The sequence below is a fragment of the Seriola dumerili genome, unplaced genomic scaffold (genome assembly GCF_002260705.1).
Source record: "Seriola dumerili isolate Sdu_G_001 unplaced genomic scaffold, Sdu_1.0 BDQW01000149.1, whole genome shotgun sequence".
Lineage (NCBI taxonomy): Eukaryota > Metazoa > Chordata > Actinopteri > Carangiformes > Carangidae > Seriola > Seriola dumerili.
The window spans coordinates 21,661,018-21,683,139 of NW_019174404.1; the positions used below are offsets into that span (position 1 = coordinate 21,661,018).

General features: G+C 42.3%; 1 protein-coding gene across 1 annotated transcript; it reads left to right on the plus strand.

The window, feature by feature from the left end:
- Window positions 1–3,044: 3,044 nt before the first annotated feature.
- gabrg1 (gamma-aminobutyric acid type A receptor gamma1 subunit) lies at window positions 3,045–20,347 on the plus strand. Its single transcript, XM_022750534.1, has 9 exons — window positions 3,045–3,121; window positions 12,019–12,179; window positions 13,429–13,496; window positions 14,956–15,176; window positions 15,473–15,555; window positions 17,244–17,381; window positions 17,815–17,967; window positions 19,540–19,742; window positions 20,066–20,347. Exons 1-9 carry the CDS (start codon window positions 3,045–3,047, stop codon window positions 20,345–20,347), a joined length of 1,386 nt encoding a protein of 461 aa, XP_022606255.1.
- The last annotated feature ends 1,775 nt before the right edge of the window (window positions 20,348–22,122 follow it).

The window sequence follows — 22,122 nt, forward strand, 5'->3', positions numbered from 1 at the left end:
CAGCCACTTGTATCTCATTCTTTCAGTCACTACCCAGAGCTCATGACCAGAGGTGAGGGTCGGGCTGAAGATCGACTGCTAAAATGAGAGCTTTGCCCCTCCCTCTCCACCACGGGGTACAATGTCCGTACTGCTTATGCTGCATCGATCCGTCAGTCAATCTCCCGCTTCATTAACCCTCACTCGTGAACAAAACCCTAAGATACTTTGGGCAGCAACTCACCCCCAACCTGCAGGGAGCAGTCCATCGTTTTCTGGCTAAGAGCCATGACCTCAGACTTGGAGGTGCTTCACACTTGGCTGCAAATCGTCCCAGTGAGCACTGGAGGTCTCATTCTAATGAAGCCATCAAAACCACATCATCTGTGGAAAGCAAAGATGCAAACTGGATGATGTTTTCTATTACTGTAATGGGGATGTGATGTTAATTAACACATCTGATCTTACAGACCAATCTCCACTTGTAATGAATGCAGCATCATTCAACGGGTTTCTGTTTCTGTTCAGAGTCTCTCAGCTCCTGGATCAGGTTAGAGAAAGATCCTGGGCTCGTTTAATATACAGAAAAGTTCCCTGATGGGACTGTGTGAACCTGGTCTCTGGTGGGACTGTCTGTGACACAGTGTACACTCACCATCCACCCCACCCACCTCTGGTGAATTGTTGCACTTCATTCATTCAAAACATACATTGCCTCTGAATACAGGAGGGCGAACAGCTGTTGGAGACCTAAAGCAGCTCTGCTCTCGTCCCTCTGTGACACTCGCTGTCACATAATGAAGTGAAACTAAACTGCAGGTCATGTGTTCAGTCATTCAGCAGGACACTGGCTCACAGTGCTGGGGTCTAACAGCTGTCACTTCACAGGAAAACACCAGATACTGGACTTGATGTTTGTATGGAATTCTTATATTGGGTGTCTGAAATCATTTAATGATAATTATTAAAAACTCATTCTTCTGACAGTAAAATGTGTGATACATTCCTCAGACACTCCTGATAAGGTCAAGATTATAATTAGCAATGTTCAATAAAAACACTCAAGATAGCATCAGTTGAAATCAATAAAACTGTAGCCACTCAGTATAATCCTTGTTTTACTGTAGAGGACAAAGTCACAACAGTGAGCGGTGGAATAATGTGCAGTCTGAATTATCATTTCTCCTATGCAGTCATTAAATGCTGATATATCCCAGCCCTGTTATTAAAGGAGTTTTGCTATTGCTACATAGCTAACATAGTTTACTTATCAGTCTAGAAGGAACATTGTGAGTTCAGCATCAAACTTCATTCCTTTACTACCAACATCTGTCTCCAGAGGTGGAAACAAACACCAATGTTAATTTTTGTCTGTATTACATATTTTCTTCTACTTAAATTAGCATGCTAACCAGCTAGCCCAGGCCCGCCTCCTCATTGTAGCCTCCAGTCTGTCCTGAAGACGTAGCTACTCAGAGGATGTATTATGACTATACAATCACCACCGCCACAAGAAAACCACGTTCAGCAGCAGAGAAAACAGACAGATCGCTCCTTTAACCCATTTAAAACTGTTACTGCAGTACCCTTCATTGCCACTAGACTGCTTCATCACATTCTAATGCGACTGTTATACATATCAAAAAAACCCTTTATAACACTGACATGAAGAGAGTATTGTAACAAACACTGTAACATTGTTGCTTTAGTGCAACATGTTGAAACATTAGTATGAGAACTTTATTGTAACATTTGAATTTGTACTACAGAGAAATAACATTCACTTACAACTGTACAGTGATTATTCAATGTTAGTGAATCATTCACATTATATAATATGCAATTTAGTCGCCAATTAACCTAATGGCATATCGTTGGACTGTGATATGCACACACTGATGTGCTATAAAAATCTTTGTGCTGTCTTAATGTCAACAAACTTTATTAAGTTTTAGAGCTTTGATGCAGCCATTGTCTTGTGGTGTAACCAGGAAGTGAACAGCTCTGGTAACACATCACATATTTCAGTGAGAGCCTTTATCATTTCAATATTTGTTTGAAATGCACTGATAGAACATTCAGCAACATTTTTTTGGGCTTATAACTGAAAATATTTTTACAGGCACTGTTGTGACTGATGGGATTAAACAGTTTATGCTGCCGTGTGTCCTCACTGTGTCCACACAGCTGACTTCATATTATAACCTTTAAGCTCCTATTTGGGAAATTTAATGGCTCCAAATTGTGTGACTTTGCGGAGGCTCGTCATACTGTGTAATTACAGTATTTCATTTATAAACTAAATATAAACTACAATAAGGATTCAGTGTCTGTTTATCTACCTAAATCTTATTTATAATGCAAATTGCATATCTTAGGCACGTGACCTGAGTGTTGCCAGACTCTGCTGTCTGACTGAGAGCCTTTGAAGTGTAGAGATGAGTGAGTGTGACTCCCTCCCCTCCCACAGATTTGTCAAGGTGCCCTTGAGCAAGGCAGTGACTAGAGTCCAGCCGAAGCAGCTCGGAGTGTGTCCCCTGTGGACTGCTCCCTGCACCACAGATGATGAGGCTGCTGAGCAGCTGCTGTGAATGTGAAGCAGGCTGTGTGTGTGTGTGTGTGTGTGTGTGTGGTGTGTGTGTGTGTGTGTGTGCTGGACCTGGCATCAGTGTGAACAGTAGTAAACAACAACACACACATACAACACACACACACACACACACACTTACAACCATCGGTTCAGTCACTGAGGAAGCAGATAGTGAGGGAGCGTCTGTCACCGCAGCCTGTTAGCGGCACTGCAGATGGACTAGAGCCGAGTCAGCTCTCACTCCGCCTCGTCCTCCCCCTCCACACTCTCACACACACTCACACATACATACACACACACACACACACACACACACACACACACACACACACCATGGACGCAGCTCTCACACCCCTCCGTCGCTACGTTTAACCCGTGTCGGCTGCATTCAGACGCGACCTGACGACACAAAGACCCGGTTTCCTCGTCGCTTCCGCGGACACGTTCAGAGCGGTTTCCAGCTGCGGAGCGGAGCATGAAGCGGCTGTTTGTCAGAGCGGTGGAGGACAAAGCCATGAGCCCCTGGCTGCTCTTCGCTCTGCTCGGACTGTGGTAAGTGTGAGGAGGGAGGATGTCTCCATCACGGGGAGAGGAGAGGAGAGGTTGGTCTGGGTAAATGGCTGCTGATGCTGAAGCTCATGTCCTTGTACTGATCAGGAGTCTTGTGTTGTACCTGAGATCACAGTGTGATGGCTGATGGGGCCTCGGAGGAGCAGGTCTGATACCCTCCGCTCCTGCTCCGCCGGGAAATGGTCTTTGAATGAACCGACCGTGAGCCGTTTGTCTGCATGTGTCTGATCCGTGTGAACCCGCTGCTTTACTGGATGTATTTGGCCACTGAAACGAGGAGACTCGGTTCTACCTGAATCTCCCTCCGTGTCAGCCTGAAGCTCATCTGTCTCAGTGCAGCAGCAGGATGTCATGTGGCTGTTGATGGATGGCCCTGGTCCTCAGAGGACTCAGGATTTCACCCGCCTCAGTCGCTCAGAGGTGTGAACAGTGTCCTGGGGAGGACACAGGTGAGGACAGGCCTGTGTCCTCCTCACCTGCGTCCTCACATCTGGACATGTTAGACACTGCAGATCTTTATTCAACAGATCTTTCTGTACATTTAAATTTACAACCTCCACCTTGTAAGATGTGGAGTCTGGATGGAATGCGTGCCTATAAATGTCAAAATAAAAAAATAAAAATAAGTAAAAATAAAATAAAATTAGTCAATTATGGATTTTTTTGCAATCAATGCTTTTACATCAAGTTTTAATTCAATTCAAATCATTGCTGATTTGTCTCTTGCCTTAATATTTACAGTTTTCATTTATTGATCTTGAATTAAAATACACACATGAAGAAATGTAAAGTCAAACCAATCACAGCTCTGACTGCTGTCTTTTGAGGAAAAGTGAAGCAGGGTGGAGACATTTCCCATAATGCATATGAATATCGTCTTATTAATTGTCAGTGCCTTTCAAACTCATTGCTCATAGTTTGTAACTCCTTCCTGTTCTACATCTCCAGCTCAAACTGAGATGACATCACAATGACATCACAATGACGTCACTGGTGTTATTTTCTCATGCTACGTCCACCGTATTACGTTTTAGTTTAAAACTCAAACTCCAGAGTTTTTGAGGCGTTAAAACATAAACCTTGAGAAACGCTGCTGGACCTGTTTTAGTTTGAAAACTCTGGGGTTGTGCTGTAGTCTGGACGGACAGAAACTGAGACGCTTTGGAAATGATGACATCACACCCACGGTCTCTCCTGATTGGGTCTCATCAGCCTCGACAACCAGTGGTGAAAGCTACATGGATAATGAATGAAAGTGTTACTGACCTTGTTGTCTTTCCTAGCAGCTGTTGTTCAGTTTAACTCTGCATTTTAACGCTACAACTGTCTTCGCTGCTCCTCGGTCAGAGTATTTTCTGCAACTAATCAACTGCAGAGTAGACAATCTACTTCCTGTTTACACAGTGTACATGAATGGTCATGTGATATGTGTTTTCAGGTGTGTTAGTCTGGACGGAGATCGTCTGTGATACAGAGCTAAAACGCTCGTCTGGGCAGAGTGTGTTTTACGTTTTAAAATGAAAAGGTATGAGTGTGGATGTAGCCTCAGACTTGGCTGTTTTCACAGGCTGAGCGGGGCATGATTAGTAAACTGTACCTGACATGTATAATATGTAGGTATGCAGGTGTTCTGTGTGACAGGATTATCTCTCCCCCTCCAGGTTCCTCTGACCGTGTGAGCTTCAGTGTGTAGATGTACAGCAGCTCAGACGATGTTTTCACATTCGTCTGCTGAAGGGAAATTTTCCCAGTTGAACAACTTGTCTGGGAGCCGCTCAGGTGTGTGTTGCGATGACACACAGGTGTGTGTTGAGACAGATTATTAATGAATATGAAATCCAGTGGTGCTCTAGTACCGTTGCTTGTTACAGCAGCTGATTAAAAGTCTGTAGCACTGTGGTCTCATTTCTGACGTGCAGAGGAAGGCTGATTTCACTGAGGTGTACAAGTACTCACTATGAGGGAACTTAGTATATTACCCAAATGTACTGACAAAGTGAGATTTTCACTCGTTAAACTAGGCTTCTGTTACGTATGATTTATGGGCAGCTACTGTATGCAGAGGTTAATTTGAGGGAAAAAGTGAAGGGTTTTACGCTTCATCGGTTTGTTCGATTCATGTGAACAGATGAATTTAAGAAGGGCGTGAATGTGTCCTGCAGTTTTAAGTGTTAATTGAAGAACAAATACTGCAGCTTCAGACTATCCTCTGTACTGTACCCGCCTTGATTTCCTTCTCCGTGGCTCTTGGAAACTGTGCAGCATGAAAAAAGAAAAAAAAAATCCATTTGATTAAAATGCTGGGTAATTAATCAGTATGAAATAGTGGTTAAATTACATGTTTAAAAAAAGCTGCTCTTCATTCGCTCTTCAAAACAGCAGCTTGAATAAGTGAGAAGAAGAGGCTCTGAACAGATTAATGATGGAGTGGTGTCCCCATGAAGGGCAGCGGTCCAGCTCTAATTCAACCAGGCCTCAGTGGTCACAAGTTTCCGGAGGATTCTGCTCCCAGAAATCCTCAGTCCTGAAGCCTCCATCAGCTCAGAGACTGGACCGGTGCAGCGCATCAAGACAAATATATAAAAGTGTCGGTTTTCAGGACCTCTCAGTGGCCTCCTGTAGCTGTGTTGTTATAGCTTCATATTCTGACCATTTAAACACAGCACACACACAGACTGTATGAACAGAGGTTCACAGTTTTCTTTTAGCTCACTTCACTCAGTAATATGAAAAGATATTTCATGTTAAAGCTGGAATAATCCTGGCGATGCTAGCATGAGTTAGCCAAACTGAAAAAAAAAAAACATACTTCTTCTGCCTCTGCTTCTTTGTCTGCTTCTTCTTTGTCTACTTATTCTTCTTCTGCGTCATCTTCTGCTGCTGCTGCTGCTGCTGCTGCTGCTTCTGCAAGAAATATAAAAAAAGTGTTTGTGAGGTAGATGACCTAGCCCGGCTTTAATAGATGGATAGAGTTAAACACACATGTTGTACCACTGTACAACTTCCTGTATGTGAAAGTACACCACAGGTGAAATCTGTTACTTACGAGTTGGGGATCTCAGCTGCTGTAGTCTGTAGCTGTCGAACAGAAAGACACTGCATTTGTCCCAGGATCCATGTGTGTGTGTAAAGAGTCCATGGGGGTACACACACTGTAGGTTTGTGTGGAGACATTAGTAAACACTAAAGGCCATGACATGACTTCCAGCTCTCCACTTCCCCCTGACTGTGTCTTCCAGGCAGAAACATTGTGTTTGTCACCTCTCAGATTTCCTCAGACTCTGATTGACCTCCCTCAGCTGAGCTGGAGATGACCTGTGCCCTGACCTGAACCCGGGATCATAGTGTGAGCTTGTTTCTCATCAGATCTCTCTTCCTGGCAGCGCTGGTGTGTGAATGTGTGTGTGTGTGCACTGCAGAAGGACCTGACTGTGTTTCTTTAGAGGTCGCTGAGAGAGAGCACAGCGTTTTAGAGGTGGTGTTCTAGCTGATGTTGCTCTCTGAAAAGAAACATCATCCATCAAAGGGAGGTAATGCATGTGTTGACACGTGAGGAGCTCCTCCCAGATTCCTCTCTGGGTGCGTTTGTCACTGCCACAGTTATCTGAGAATTGTTTTATGCACTTCAGCATTTCTTCTCAGAGGAAATGTGCTTGGTGGGTTTGGATGTTCTCTGTGCAGAGAACAGGTCAAGAAACAGTGAGTCCATCTACACTGAGGGAAATCTGAAGCTCAGTTATATCTCTAACAGAACTGCAGCGATACCTGTTCAGGTATCCGTGCGTCTGCAGCATTGAGATTAATGTTATCCATGTCTCAGGATCCATATTCTCATTGTATGTTCTGGTTCTGTGTCACCATTGACTTCATTGATGTCTGTATTGTCACACGATTTTTGATGGATGTCACTATCAGATTTCCCTGTCAGTACAAGTCAGTGTTTCACTGTGTGCCACAGCTCCAGGGTCAGGGTTATGGTACTGTCCCTGTTTCTCTGTTTCCTTTGAACCATGAAACCATGAAAGTTTTCTCCTTAATGTTTCCTTAAAATGTTCACTGAAGTATTTAACATTTTCTCCTTATCTTAGTTTTATACTTGAAGTCAGTTAAACCGTTGAACAGAAGCAACCTTAGCAACAAACTAAGTAAAAACTAAAGGTACCTTTGACTCTGTCTTAACTGTCCTGACTTAAGTGACGAGTTTATGGAGAAAACTAGAATCACCTCCGGGTGGTCGTCTGCTTCCTCCACTCAGACTAGTTTCAGGTCACATCCCTGTTTATCCAGAGTCAGAGAAAATATCAACCATTAGTGTCAAACCTTGTCATAATTGCTGTGTGAAGTCTTGAGTTATGGCTAAAAAGTGTTTTGAGAGGTCACACTGACCTTGATCTTTGACCTTTGACCCACAAAATCTAATCAGTTCATCCTTGAGTCCCATTGCCTTTGGAAATTTGTGCCAAATTTCAAGGGATTCCTTTGAGGAGTTCTCGAGTCAGTTCTGAGTGTCAAGAGCTGGATCCCTAGACTTTCCACATTTTGGTAATGCTCTCAAGTGCTAATGGCAGAAAATCAATGGTCTCCATGGAAACAGTAGAATGTTACCGCCGTAAACTGCTAATGCAAATGCCTCAACTTCTTTCCTTGACTATGGAAACCTTTTAAGAGATTCTGTGCAATACTCTTAAGTAACTCCCTCATCTAAGGAGAAAGTGTCATACTTAAGTGGAAAACTTAAGGTGTTTTGTGTAACCAGCCCCTGCTTCTTACACATTTGTCAAACAAAACCTAGCTTAATGTTGTAATGTGACCAACTGGCAACAAAACAGGAACGTCTTGTAAGTGCAGGAGGCGCAGACGCACCCTGTCGGTTATCAAGAGAACTTCTTCCTCTTAAATAGTCGTAAAGGGAATGATCGCAAATGATCCACAGAGAACCATATCCTAATGTTTTCCTCTGTGACACCATGGGACCATAAAAGAACAAAATCTGAATATACGTCTAAAGTCATGTAGGGAATGGACTGTATGTGTTCCCATGTGACTAACAGGGAACCACATGGGAACGTTCTCTTTGTAATGTTATTAAGTGTAGTACAATGAGTGCTGCCTCATCCAGAACAACTATAGATTTTGTCGCAGGAAAAAACATTTTTTCTTCCGTTTTTAAATAATATCAGAAACATAATCATTAACAAAGTGCTGTGTAGTGAACAGCTGTCAATGCTTCAGACCAGGAGAACTTCAGCCCTGTAACGTGGTGATCAGCTTTGTTGGTTTAATCAACCAGTGGAACATCTGACAGTGGAGAGAGGCTCCTGATGCAGAGACGGACTGAACTGATGTGGAATCAGTGACTCATCACTGAACGTCTCCAGGCTCCAGTTGAATCTACACTCAGCATCAAAGTCACTGTGACTTAAAACTGGAGCTCAAGCAGCAACAAGCACAGCTCAGAGCTGAAGGCAGAGCCTCAGAGTTACAGTGAGCTCCACTTCTACAGTTTGAACTGTCTGTGAAGAACAGAGTGACTCTAACTAGAAATACAAACTGTGTTTCCACATATGAAGATCAGTCTGGTTCATTCAGCTGCTCATTCAGCTCAGACTGAAAACTGTAACACAGTATAAACTGAATCTGACACAAACAAGATCAAACTGAACTGTTGTGAGATGTAGAGAGGAATGACAGCCCGCTTCAAATTACATCTGTAAATGAAGATTTAAAAACACAATGAAACAAGTTACAGGACAGGCCTAAGTCAGTTTTATTCCTACTGATGATGATGATACTGTGCTTATTTAGATATCTGTTGATATCTGTTGTTGGGAACATGGTGACATTTATCTCTGAGTGATTTTTATACACAAATTGTTTCTTATTCAGATCATGGTAACATGTTCTATTATAGAGAACTGGGAGTCTGTTTTTATTTTTGTATTAAAGGTCTCATATAGTGTAAAGGTAGATGTCCATGTGTTGTTTGATTATAAAGCAGGTCTAGGTTCTATATTAATACTGTGAAAGTATCAAAGCCTCAGTCCACAGAGAAATACACACAGCCTGTATTCAGACACTGAGCCTTAAAACCAGCTGTCAGGACTTCTGCAACTTTGTGATGTCACAAAGCAGTCACCGCCCTGAGCCATGCCCCAAGCCCCACCCACCTGGACCCCCCATCCAACCTTGAAGGATTTGGTTTCTCTGAGTGTTTGAGTGAAAACACTCTAGAGAGCCAATCAGAAGAGAGGCTCAGAGCCTTATTGTTTGCTTTATTGTGTGCTTGACTGACATTCAGTGGACATGATTCAGAGCAGTCACTCTGCACTGGGTTACTGTGTCACGTCCTTTGTATCAGAACTTGTCCAGGAAAGGATCATTTAACAGCCCGGGCTGAACGCCAAGTCCCCGCGTCTCTACAGCACCAGATCCATGTTCATTAACAGAACAGCAGCAGTACACCTTGGCACAGACCGAGAGTTCAGCCGTGTGGAACTGTCTGTAACACACAGCAGGACAGGACGGCAGACAACAGACACACACACACCTTGTCTACATGTAAGAACATATGTGATGTTAAACTGGCTCCTGATTTAGTTTTAGATTTAGTCTTTTGATGAAACTCTATATTAGCTGTAATCGAATTTTAGTCAGATTAGAAGGAGCTAACCGCATCTGTACCAGTGCAGCAGTGAATGACGCTACAGGCTACATGTAAGGTACATGTAGCTGCAACACTTGACAGAGGTTGAGAGGTCTCAACCTGTCAGCTCTGATTGGACCAGAGACTGTCCATCACTCATCAGAGGAGATGTTAGCAGAGATGTGGTAGCACACCCACTGAAGTTGGAGCAAAACAGACTTCAAGCACAAAGATATTATGGTGCAGGCTGCAGCTTTGTATGTAACCATCATGGTATAGACAACCTGTCAGGACATCAGTATACGGATGGGCATTCAGAAGCAGTGTAGTGTTTAGCCTTCCTGTGTACTTTCAGATATACTGCTTGTTGTGTTTGTGACTTTTCAATCACCTTCCCTGCAATGTTCACATCTTTGGAGAGTATGTTTTTACTCTTAACACTGAATTTGCAGAACCAAGCTGTTAAATGATAAAATGCTTTCAACCAGGCTCCTGCGTGTCATTTCAAGTATGTGGTGGCTAATGCTAAAGCTCCTCAGCTTCCTGATCAAGAACAAGACTAGGTCAAAACCTAATATATGTCTGGACCACCTATGGTCAAATCCTCAAAAATGACCAAACACAGTTAAAGACAGACTGAGCTGTGATTTCAGCTGAATTTACTGTGACATGATCAGAGAGTTATTTTTTCAGGCCAATTGCCTTTATTACAGTCATAGTGAGACAGAGAGAGAGAGAGAGAGAGAGAGAGAGAGAATGACATGCAGCAAATGGCCACAGGCCAGACTTGAACCTGGGCCATCGCTGCACAGACTAATCCAAAATGTCACGTGCTCCACCAGGTGAACCACTGGGGCCCGAGACACTGTCTTCCTTATTTAGTCTCTCACTCAGAGCACAGCCTCCGTCTGGATCCACAATAGTTTATCTCTTAATTGCTTCAACTCCAGAACGTAACAGACTTTTATTAGAGGCAGGTCTTTATGTCTGACTCCCTCTGTTTGATATGTAGAGTTGGTCATAGTCGTTAGTACGAAGCCTCGTTACCGATTTATTCTCTCTCTCCCTCCCTCTCTCCTGCTCTCTCTGCTTGGTGTGTCTTATGTTTAGTTCTTCCTCTGCCTCCTTTAGTAATAATGATACATGGAATGAAAGTAGTTCATTTGCTGTGATGGAGGCAAGGCTCAGTGTTTTGGAAGCACTCCTCCTCTTCCCTGCAGTTACGGAGCAGCAGGGAAACCAAAACGGCTCAGTAGACTGAGGTTCAGCTGACCAGTGGTGGAAATATCATCAGTCAGTCAGTCAGTCAGGGACATTCCAGATTATAGGGCTGACCCTGCTGCTGTGGTCCAGCCAAAAAATGTGTGTGCTATTGTTTAGCTTGTTTAGACCAAGATAAATGGTGGAAACAAGAGAAATTGAAGTTAAGACCTACAGTCAGGGCTGGGTGATATAGTCTATGAATAATATTGTGATATTTTTAGGATATATCACGATACGCAACAAACATCTGGATATTCTGGAATCTCCTTTAAAGCACTTCATCAATACACAATTTAAACCTTTGGTGCATAAATTCACACCAGCGTGATGATTCTAGCACCGGCTTAAAACAATTATGTGACAATCAGTACTCAGTGTTTGTGATATAGATGCCTCTACTACAGTCAACCCTCTGGAGGGTGTAGAGCCAGACAGTGAAGCTCAAGACTGGTATTGTGTGAATCAAGATGTCAGTCCTCTCCTTCAGCCAACACTAAGTAAACCAGCTGTCAGGAGAAGCACTGGAGATGACAGAGACGCAGCTTGTGGACAGGCAACTGCTTGGGGCCCCAGGCTGTTAGAGGGCCCCTCAAAGACCGACAAATTTAGCTCCATAGCAATGTCTCAAAATGAAGTTATTCAGTTATTTATCAAGGTTTTTATTCTTGTTTTTAATATATATTTTGAAAATTACAAGGTTTTCCACGTTTTATATATTTGTATTTTGAAAATTCTATTAATGTGAACATCTGGAAATAAAAAGGTTTCGATTTTGTACATTTTTTGTTGGTGTCAGATTATTTATATAATATATAACAATGACAAAACTAACACATTGCTCAACTCTGACCACAGAGCTGGATCATACCTGCATCAACACTCTTTTGGCACTCACACACACACACACTCAATTACTGTATATATGAATACTACATATCTTTGTCTCTGACAGTGTTTTTCTCCTGCTCCACAGTGCAGCATTTGGGCCCAGTAAACAGGAAGAGGAGGACTATGAAGACGTGCCCATCAATAAGACCTGGGTCCTATCACCAAAGGTCTACGAGAGCGACGTGACTCTGATCCTGAACAAACTGCTGCAGGGCTACGACAACAAGCTGAGGCCTGACATCGGAGGCAAGTGGAGCTCATTCTCATTCATTCTCTGAAGCATCACTGTAAATCGGCATTTCAATGCAACATGAATTGAACAAAACAGGAAAAAACAGCACTAGCAATCGATTAGTTTACTGACAATCCTGTGTGTATGCCTGTAGGTCTGGGTGATATGACTTCAAATCAATATCACAATTATTTCAAACTTTTACTGTGATTATAATGAATGAATGATTAATGATTATCTTTTTTTTTGAGCAATGCACTCTTCATATTCTTCAGTGTGATTGTGTCCAGATGAATAAATTAATCTTTACCTTTGGTCACTATCCACGTTGCACTCACCACTGTCTGACTGTCTGAACCCAAATGCAGACAACACAAAAAAGGGGGTTGGTTGGAAAAGAGGTGTTTTAATAACAAAAAAGTACAAAACCAATTTACAAAACCAATCCAAAAACCAGGCAGGAACAAAAACCAGAAAATCCAAAACACTGGGAGCACAGGAGCACGAGATCCCGGGGGACACTTCACAAAGACAAACAGCCGAACTGACAAAGACAACAGGGAGCATAGAGGCTAAATACACACAAGGGGAACAGGTAACGAGACACAGGTGTAACAGATTAACAATCACAACGGAGGGAAACTGGACAAAGTAACAACCACAAGAGACTCAAGGCAAGTGATTTCAATGTAAAACAGGACGTGAACAAAAATCCAAAACCAAAAAGTCCAAAAGAACGAGTCCCTTCAGGGTGGACCATGACACAATCAGGAGGTGAGGCAGGTGTCATCATTTCTGTCGGCACAGAAAACAACACAACCTCACGTTTTCAAACTAAAATGAGTCCAGCAACGTTTCCAAAAGACTCAAAAACTCCAGAGTAATGTGGACGCCAGGTGTTTGTGCTTGTGTTGTCCATATCTTCACCTTCACTTTTAGTGAACGTTGACTAATGTTCCAGTTAGAGTCACATGACTGAACATGAGGAAGTTTTTTTTAAGGGGACAGTTTATGAACGCAGCATTAGGGAAAGTATTAACTGAATTATCTGACATGAGAAAGATGAAGTCCTGAGAGGATCTAAATGTGGCTTTGATATTTGGTCAGTTACTGAGCCCAACCTGCATTTAAACACCTGGCCCCATTGTCTTCACCTTTATCTGGAGATCCACATTGTGCAGCAGTTCAACGGGGATTGATGCAGCTGTTTGTCATCGTTCACTCTGTGTGTGTCAGCGCAGTGTGTCTTGTGTTGTGTTTCAGTGAGGCCAACAGTGATTGAAACAGCTGTGTACGTGAACAGCATCGGACCAGTGGACCCCATCAACATGGTGAGACTGTGCTTTTAACACCCTTTACTAATGTTACACAACAGCATGTGCAAGCTACACTGAAAATGTGTTTTTACTAGGGATGTCCTGATCGGTATCGGGGGTGATCGAGGCATTTTGTAACTAATTGGGATCGACTGTTTAGAGCATGAACCTTTACTTTTCACATCAGCTGTCACACAGGTGTTTTAAATGGCTACCACAATTTATGGCAGGACACAGCAAAAATGTCTGCAGTGTGGAAATATTTTAAAATGGAAAGTGGCAAGTGGAAGGTGTAATGCCAGCATTTCTCGAGGCGGTAGTAACAGAGCTGCGTTCAATACTACCAATTTGATACGGCACCTCAAAAATAAACACACCAGAAGCCGATCGTGGTGGGAGATATCACAGGTTTTCCGCTGACTTTTGGAGCTTTTGGAGCCACAGTATGCTCCATCCTCTCGACACTACATTTCACATACTGCCGTACCAGAGCTTTACAACAAGGTTTGAGACCACCTACGAAGTCTTTTATCAGACGGCTTTTGGCTTCACCACAGACACTTGCCCCTTGTCATTGCTTAGTCTCGCTCTACACTGGATCAGCTCCACTTTTGATTTACAAATAATAAATAAAAAAACAGTAATGAATTAAGGATTCAGGACTGATCGGAACATCCCTAGTTTTTGCAGGTTTAGTCACTGGGATTCATCCTCTGTGGACTGTGAATGTCTGTACAAAATCTAATGGTAATGCATCCAATAGCAGAGTGACAGTTCATTATCTCAAAGGTATTTTTAACGCAAAACAAATCTTCAGTCCACACATTAGTTTCTCCAGGAAATGTCACAATGTCTGTTGATATTTTAAGATGCACCTTCAGACCTACTTTTATTTTCTGGCTATAATTTTTTTTTTACTTGTTTCTTTTTTTTTTTTTTATCTGATTCACTGAGTGTTAAATTGTGTTTCAACTTGCTTCTATTTTTATCTTGTTTCACTTCCACAACATCTACTGTCTATTTGCATTTAAAGTGCTACATAAATGAAAGAAACTTGAAAAACTTGTGGCACTGTTTTTAAACCGCTGCAGAATGCAAGATCACGTTAAAAAATAAAATGGGCACCAGTCACACCTCGAACTGTGAAATAAATGTAGAAAACATAATAGAAATGTGAAAGTTCTGTTTGTCTCGATGGGCGTTTGAGTTACATTATTCATGTACATGATGATTTATCCACTAAGTCTATTTCCATTGCACCTCAGCCAAGTGTAAAAGCTTTTCTGCTCTTTGAGATTTTTCATAAATTTCCATTTATTCTACTTGTTTTTTGTTTTTTTTACACAAATTGAAAATGTGCTTAAAAACAGTTGAATGGAAACCCACCTTAAGCAAGTTAACCTTGATTTGAGATATCTATGCCTCATACGGATGTGCATTCGTGTGAACATGATCTCATCATCATCTGTCGCAGGAATATACCATCGACATCTTCTTCGCCCAGACGTGGTACGACAGCCGACTGAAATTCAACAGCTCCATGAAGCTGCTCATGCTCAACAGTAACATGGTAGGAAAAATCTGGATTCCCGACACATTCTTCAGGAACTCACGTAAATCTGACGCCCACTGGATCACCACTCCCAACCGCCTCCTGAGGCTGTGGAGCAACGGGAGAGTCATGTACACACTGAGGTAGGACAGTGCTGCAGCCAGTTAGCTGACTTCTCTGATAGTCATTATTAATGTTGAAGTATCAAGTCTTTGTTGTCTGTGCAGCTTTAGTGTGTGCATCTGTGTTTTTGTCACGTAGTTCTCTTGTAGGTGACCCCGGTTAGTCACAGCACAGTCTGATGGTCATATTATTTCTGCATTTATGGTATAATTACAGAGAGAACATTAAGTACCTGTACTGTGTTCAGTCACATTTGGGAGGGAAAACAACGATGCTGAGACTTGCTTTTTCTCTGTCATAATTCTGTTTTTGTCAGGTTGACTATTAATGCGGAGTGTTACCTTAAGCTGCATAACTTTCCAATGGATGAGCACTCATGCCCACTGGAGTTTTCAAGCTGTAGGTGGTCAAATATTTTCCCCTTCCATTTTTGAACCCGTCATCTCGACTTCAACTTCCCCAGAGAGAGGGGCTTCTGTGTGGGCTAGCGTAGTGGCTAAGCCCCTGTTTCTAATTTTTTTTGCCAAAAGCTTCATCTGCTTGAGGCTGCCCTCTCTAAGCCTGTACCAATCTATCATCAGCTCCACCAGCGGAGAGAGGAGGTCACCCAGTCCCATTTTCTCTGACAGACTTAATGAATTATGCACCCTCTCCCAGTCTGATTCATGCTGTCTGTGTCATCCTTCATTTGTCTCCTTCATTGTGCTTCAGCTGCTCATGATCTCAATCCTCCACACACTAGTGAAAAATGCAAAGACCATTTCATGGAGTTGAGGAGAAACGTCAGGACCAGTACAGTCGCACTAAATATCATCAAATGAGCCCAAAACAAAAACTATGATACGACTAAAGAGATCTCACCTGAGATACAGCAGCATTGGTCTTTTGTTGAAATGGTTAAAGAACATAAATGTGGCTCGTGAGCAAACATCCTCTTGCAGTTGTGCATAATGCTCTCTCATTAGCAGTGATGGCAGTAAACCTTCTCAAGGAGGAGGTCAAAGCATGTGACTCCAACACCAGAGATCTGGACCATGTCCTGTCTTCTCCTAGTAGTCAGTATCAGTTCTCAATTGAGAGCACCTATCCCAAACTTTAAGGCTAACCATAACATTTTTCCTAAGCTAAAAGGAGCTATTTGTAAGTTTAGCTATTGCTGCATAGCTAATGTTAGCATCAGCAGCTGTTTACTTACCAGTCTAGAGGAAATGTTGTGAGTTCATAATCAAACTTCATTCGTTTACTCACCAACATCTGTCTCCAGAGGTGTAAACAAACACCAATGTTAACTCTTGTTTCAATCACGTCTTTTCTTTTACTTAAGTTAACATGCTAACCAGCTAGCAGACTTTCTCCACACTGTAGCCTCCAGTCATAGCTGGAGAAGACGTAGCTGTTCAGAGGATGTATTATAACCTCTTGTATTATAAAGACAACAGTGGATGAAGCTCTTGTCAGGTGACAATCACCACCACAAGAAACCACATTCAGCAGCAGAGAAAAAGATCGCTCCTTTAACCAAGTGGTTTTATTTGCCTAAAGTTACCATAACCCTAGAGGTGGAACACCAGAATTGCCATGAGAAGCATTATGGTCATTTTTGAATGCAACGGAAATAGCCACATTTTGCAGTTTAGCTAGGAGGACTTGTGAGATAATCCAGTTTAGAAGCTCAACAACCAAACTTCATTACAGATGTATTAAAGACAAAGAAAATGTTACCTCCTCTTTCAGTTACTTCCAGATTGTGTACTGACTGGGAGTAAGCACTAGCTCATATCTGCATAAACTACCTACTACTGACTTATAGGAACACCTGTCAAAACTCACTGTCACCCACCACATTCTGTAGCACACTGACTGTTGTTTACAATTGAAGACATGTTGCTCATTTGAAGACATTTCATGAGACTGAGGTCAGCTCCATCTTGAATGCTTCCCTTTTGCTTTGCCATGGTACGATGTTCCCCTGTGATGTGCATTACACTGTGTGACAGACATTAGCTTCCTGTTGGATATTATAGGCATCAGTAAGGCTGAGAGTTAATCTACTGTGTCTGTATGATGGGGGGGCGGGGTTTCTGTAGACGGTTATCCCAAGAATGAGATAATGTACCGGTGGCAGAGACGGGCAGTAGAGGTGGCAGACCAGCGGTACTGGAGACTCTACCAGTTCGCCTTTGTAGGATTGAGGAACACCTCTGATGTGGCTCACACCCAGTCAGGTGAGATATCAGGCACTGCTGTTACAGAAATATAGGTTTTTGGATTAATTTCAGGAGTACAGTTCAACAACAACAGAACAGAGGGGGTCAAAGGTGTTGGTACCCGTCCATTTCATTTCAAAATACCTTTAATGTCAGCATGCTTCAGAAGAACACAGCTTCGTTTCAATCAGGTGTAAAGGTACCAACAATTTTGACTTTGATTGTAGGTCCAGTTTGTTCTTGTCCTTCTTGTGTTACCATGGTGCTAACAGGTAATATGTATGTGTGCAGTCCTCTCACCTGCACAGTGTTTTTGGGTAGTCCACATGTAAGTAGGTAATTCATGTTGAAATGACAGGTATACATTAATTCTACGAGAATGCATATGCTCACTTTTTCACTTTGAGGCGTGTCAATTTCTTATATCTGTATCTTATTGTTCAACTTTCAGGTGAATATGTGATCATGACGATCTTCTTTGACCTGAGTCGAAGAATGGGCTACTTCACCATTCAGACCTACATCCCCTGCAGCATGATCGTGGTCTTGTCCTGGGTCTCCTTCTGGATCAATAAGGACGCCGTCCCAGCACGCACCTCTCTAGGTTTGATGTGTTGTCATGTTATACACAGCTGAACTAAGTCACTCTGTGAATCACTGTACCGGCCACTTCAACCCAACTTCAACTGAAACAAAGGCTTTAAAGGTCCTGAGAACTTATTTTATCAGCCTCTTACTATGAGTGATGGGATCTGTTATGAAAAAAAATGGCACATACATCCTTGCACCAATCAGGATTTAGCAATGTTTGAGTCATAATGACGACAGTTAAACAGAAAAGACACTTTGTACAAAACTGATGTTTCAGTACAACATCCACCTGTAGTGACTCCAGCTTCATGAAACTGTTTATGGTTCTGTTCAGACTCATGGACAGGGCTGGGTATCGAACTTCAATACTTTTACAGCTTAAAACTAAAACTAATGTAAAACTAACATTTGTATAGTAACATGTAATGTAACTTTTTATGCCACTGCGACAGCCAGAGTGGGAGGCATATTGTCTTCGAATTGTACATCTGTCTGTCCCTCCGTACCAGCCGTCTCATTCTCATGGACAGTATCTCAGTAACACCTTGAAGGTACTTCTTCAAATTTGGCACAAACATTCACTAGGACTCAAGGATGAGCTTATTGAGTTTTTGTGGTCAAAGGTTAAAGGGCAAGGTCATGGGGACCTCAACAAAACACTCTTTAGCCATGACGCAAGACTTCACAGCAATTATGACAAAATTTGACACTAATGGTTCATATTTTCTATGACTCTGGATAAACAGAGATGTAACCTGAAACTAGTCTGAGTGGAGGAAGCAGACAACAACCAGGTGATTCTAGTTTCTTGTTATTGGGATTTGATAAAATTGGTATTGAAAAAAGTATTGCTAAGTTTCAAAGTCAAGGTATCAGTATCAGTACTAATATTGAACATTTTTGAATGATATCCAGCCCTAGTCACAGAACTTGGTTCAGGATGGAGAAAGATCCTGGTCTGGTTTAAGACAGAAAAAGTTCAGTGACTTCATCAGGCACTACCTGTTTATTTACATTGAACCTAAACTACCATCTTTCACTGAACTTAACCAGAGAGCTGCTGTTGTCTAAACCTCATCACAGACTGGACTCTGAATGTGAACCATTCATTCAAAAAGTATGTTTCCTCTAAACATGATCCAGTCAGCGATCACATCACCTACACACAACAGTTCAGTTGTATAGAAACATCAGGATTTGTCCAGCAGATGTGTAGTTTTATCTCAAACTTCAGTTCCTCTTCTGCCAGTTCTCAATGACATTTCACATAGTGGGAAATTCAAGCTGAGGTGCTTTGATATCTTTTTATAGCCTCTCCTGTTTTTTAGACATCAGTTTACTTCATGTTCAGATCCTCAGTCAGTTGCTCAGACTGGAGAAGAGAGCATGGTTGTTGAGTGTTACAGCAAAGAGACTTCATCATCACTGGAGCTGTCACCAGCTGACAGATCCTAATGACAGCTCTTAACTTCCTTACAGTCCTAATGAGTCAATTTAGTTCTAACGAGTTAATGAAGTTCTGAGTGATTTAGAAGTTGAAGGGTGACATACAACTGTAAGTTCGTCTCTGTGACAATCCATACAGGTATCACCACTGTACTCACCATGACGACTCTTAGCACCATCTCCAGGAAGTCCCTGCCCAAGGTTTCCTATGTCACTGCCATGGACCTGTTCGTCTCTGTTTGCTTCATCTTCACCTTCGCCGCCCTCATGGAGTACGGCACTCTGCACTACTTCACCAGCAACAGACAGAACAAGAAAGCTAAAGCCAACAATAACACACAGGTACCAGACAGTCTATACCAGCCGACAATGACTTGGCTGGTGCTGTTTTCACCATGTGTGTGTGTTTGTTCTTGTTTTACTATATTTGAGGGGTCCGCAGACTGGGAGCCCACTACGCTTGTGGGGTCTGCGGAGCTTTGTGGGGACCAAAATGCTTGATCCCACAAGTTTAAAGGGCTGTTTGAGGGTTAAGGGGTTTAAGGGAAAGAGTTAGAATTAGGTTAAGGTTAAGTCAAGGTTTGTCATCGCAATAGCATCACAAGTATGGAGATGGGTGTGGTCTGACCCATGACTACTGAGTACTGTGTTTTTCTTCTCCACAGCAGAAAGCGTCCAGCATGGTGAACATTCGACCTGGAACGTCCCTTCTGCAGATGAACAACATCGTGCCGTATCACGAGGAGGACGACTACGCCTACGAGTGTCTGGATGGAAAAGACTGCGCCAGCTTCTTCTGCTGCTTCGACGACTGCCGCTCGGGGGCGTGGCGCGAGAACAGGATGCACGTGCGCGTTTCGAAGATCGATTCATACTCACGAATATTCTTCCCCACCGCTTTTGGCCTTTTCAATCTGGTTTATTGGATAGGTTATCTGTATCTATAAAACCTGGAGTCCTCACAGAAAGAAGGCTGAAGTTTAGCATCTGCAAACTTTTCACAGGAGCAGAGCTGCTGCAGAAATAATAACTCAGAAAACACGTGGCAAAAAGTAAACTCAATTAAAACCTGAATACAAATGATGAAGAACAGGATTGAGGTTTGTTCCAGAGAAACACAGGTCAACAGTTACTGGTTAATGTGCCATTAAGTACAGAATGGGATATTCATTGTCTCCAGTGGGTAATCTCTGATGATTATGGCAACCGTTTAGCACCACTTTTACAATTCCTCTTGACATGACAAAACTGAATTTCCATCAAATTTGTTGTGGATATTCATGATCACCAGGAGATTCACTCCAAAAATTCCCACTTGTACACAAGAAATATCAAAATCTAATCAGCAAATTGACAAAAATGTGCAGAGCAATTCATCCTTTATAGATGGGTCTGCCTCTTGAATATTAGGGCCCTGCTGTTCAAGGTGGTGTATCCTCTTCTTGAGAATTTTTGTTCACAGCAGAAAAAAAAACTCTAATTTGCACCAACACCTCTGATTTAATTTCCACTTAAACAAACCCTTTGGCACAGAGCACCATCAACCCATCCATCCATCTATTCCCCAGAGTGGCAGCAAGTTTAGTGAGGTAGCCCCTGGGACAGGATATGTAATCCCTCCAGCTTGTTGTGGGTCAGCTGGACATCCGAAACATATCCTACTCACAAACACCTCAACCCACCCCTGTCAGTGTAAAAGAGCAGAATGAGTGGCTAAATGACATCTCTAGCAGAGGTGCTTTTCTTTGTTAGCAAAATACCACGACTCACAAAGTTCCAATGCTAAGGGCTAATTACTTTTAGCAAAGAACAAGAAAGAAAACAGTGAAGTATATTTCGGCCTCGTTTTCATCCAGAACTTTCTGTCACTTTGGCCAGTTAAAATAAGACATTACATCAGCTGTAGCTAATAAATGTTGATTCCAACGACACCTGAAGTGAACAGGAATATAAACCTCATTCTGATCCAACTTGACTTGATACTGGATTTCTGACTCCACCCACAGCAACTCTGACTATGAAATGTTTGCATCAGTTAAACTCCAGTCTACACACTGAGGAGATATTGCCATCAAACGTAAAAAAAAAAAAGAAAAAAAAGAAAAAAAAAATAGCCCAAAAGTTTGTTTACTCTTTGCTACCATGCGACTGATGTTGTTGAGAAGCAGGAAAGAGGAGGAATGCTGCACTTTGTAGCTGTAATATGGACAGAGGGTGATTGTTCCCTTAGGTAAAGGTATGTTCCCTGATAGTCTAGTAGATCTGAACACAACCAGGGAGCATATCTTTGTCCACAGGGTTGTATTTTTGTAGGCGACACCTCATAGTGTTGTGATCTGTGGGATCAGACGGCCTCCACTCAGAGGCTTCCTGCATGGAATGAATTTGTAAAATCAGTCAAACAGTGAATTGTAATGAACAGAGATGGTTGTTTTTCCCAGCAGCCAGATTTTATACTCTGATGTATCATAAGTCACAAACAGTGGTAGAGCTGTCATTGACGAACTGTTCAGTCGGATGCTTCTACACCGAGAACACCTGAGTTCACTATTTCAAACGTCCAGCTCTAAATTGTGAGTTTCCTCTCTGAAGGTTTGTCCTTTACTACACAGCTCATTAAGTTACTCGAATTTCCTTTTCTACAGTTGTGTTGCATGTCAGACACTCACTATGTGGACAGGTGAATCTGAAACACAACAAATGAACACACACTGACACAAAC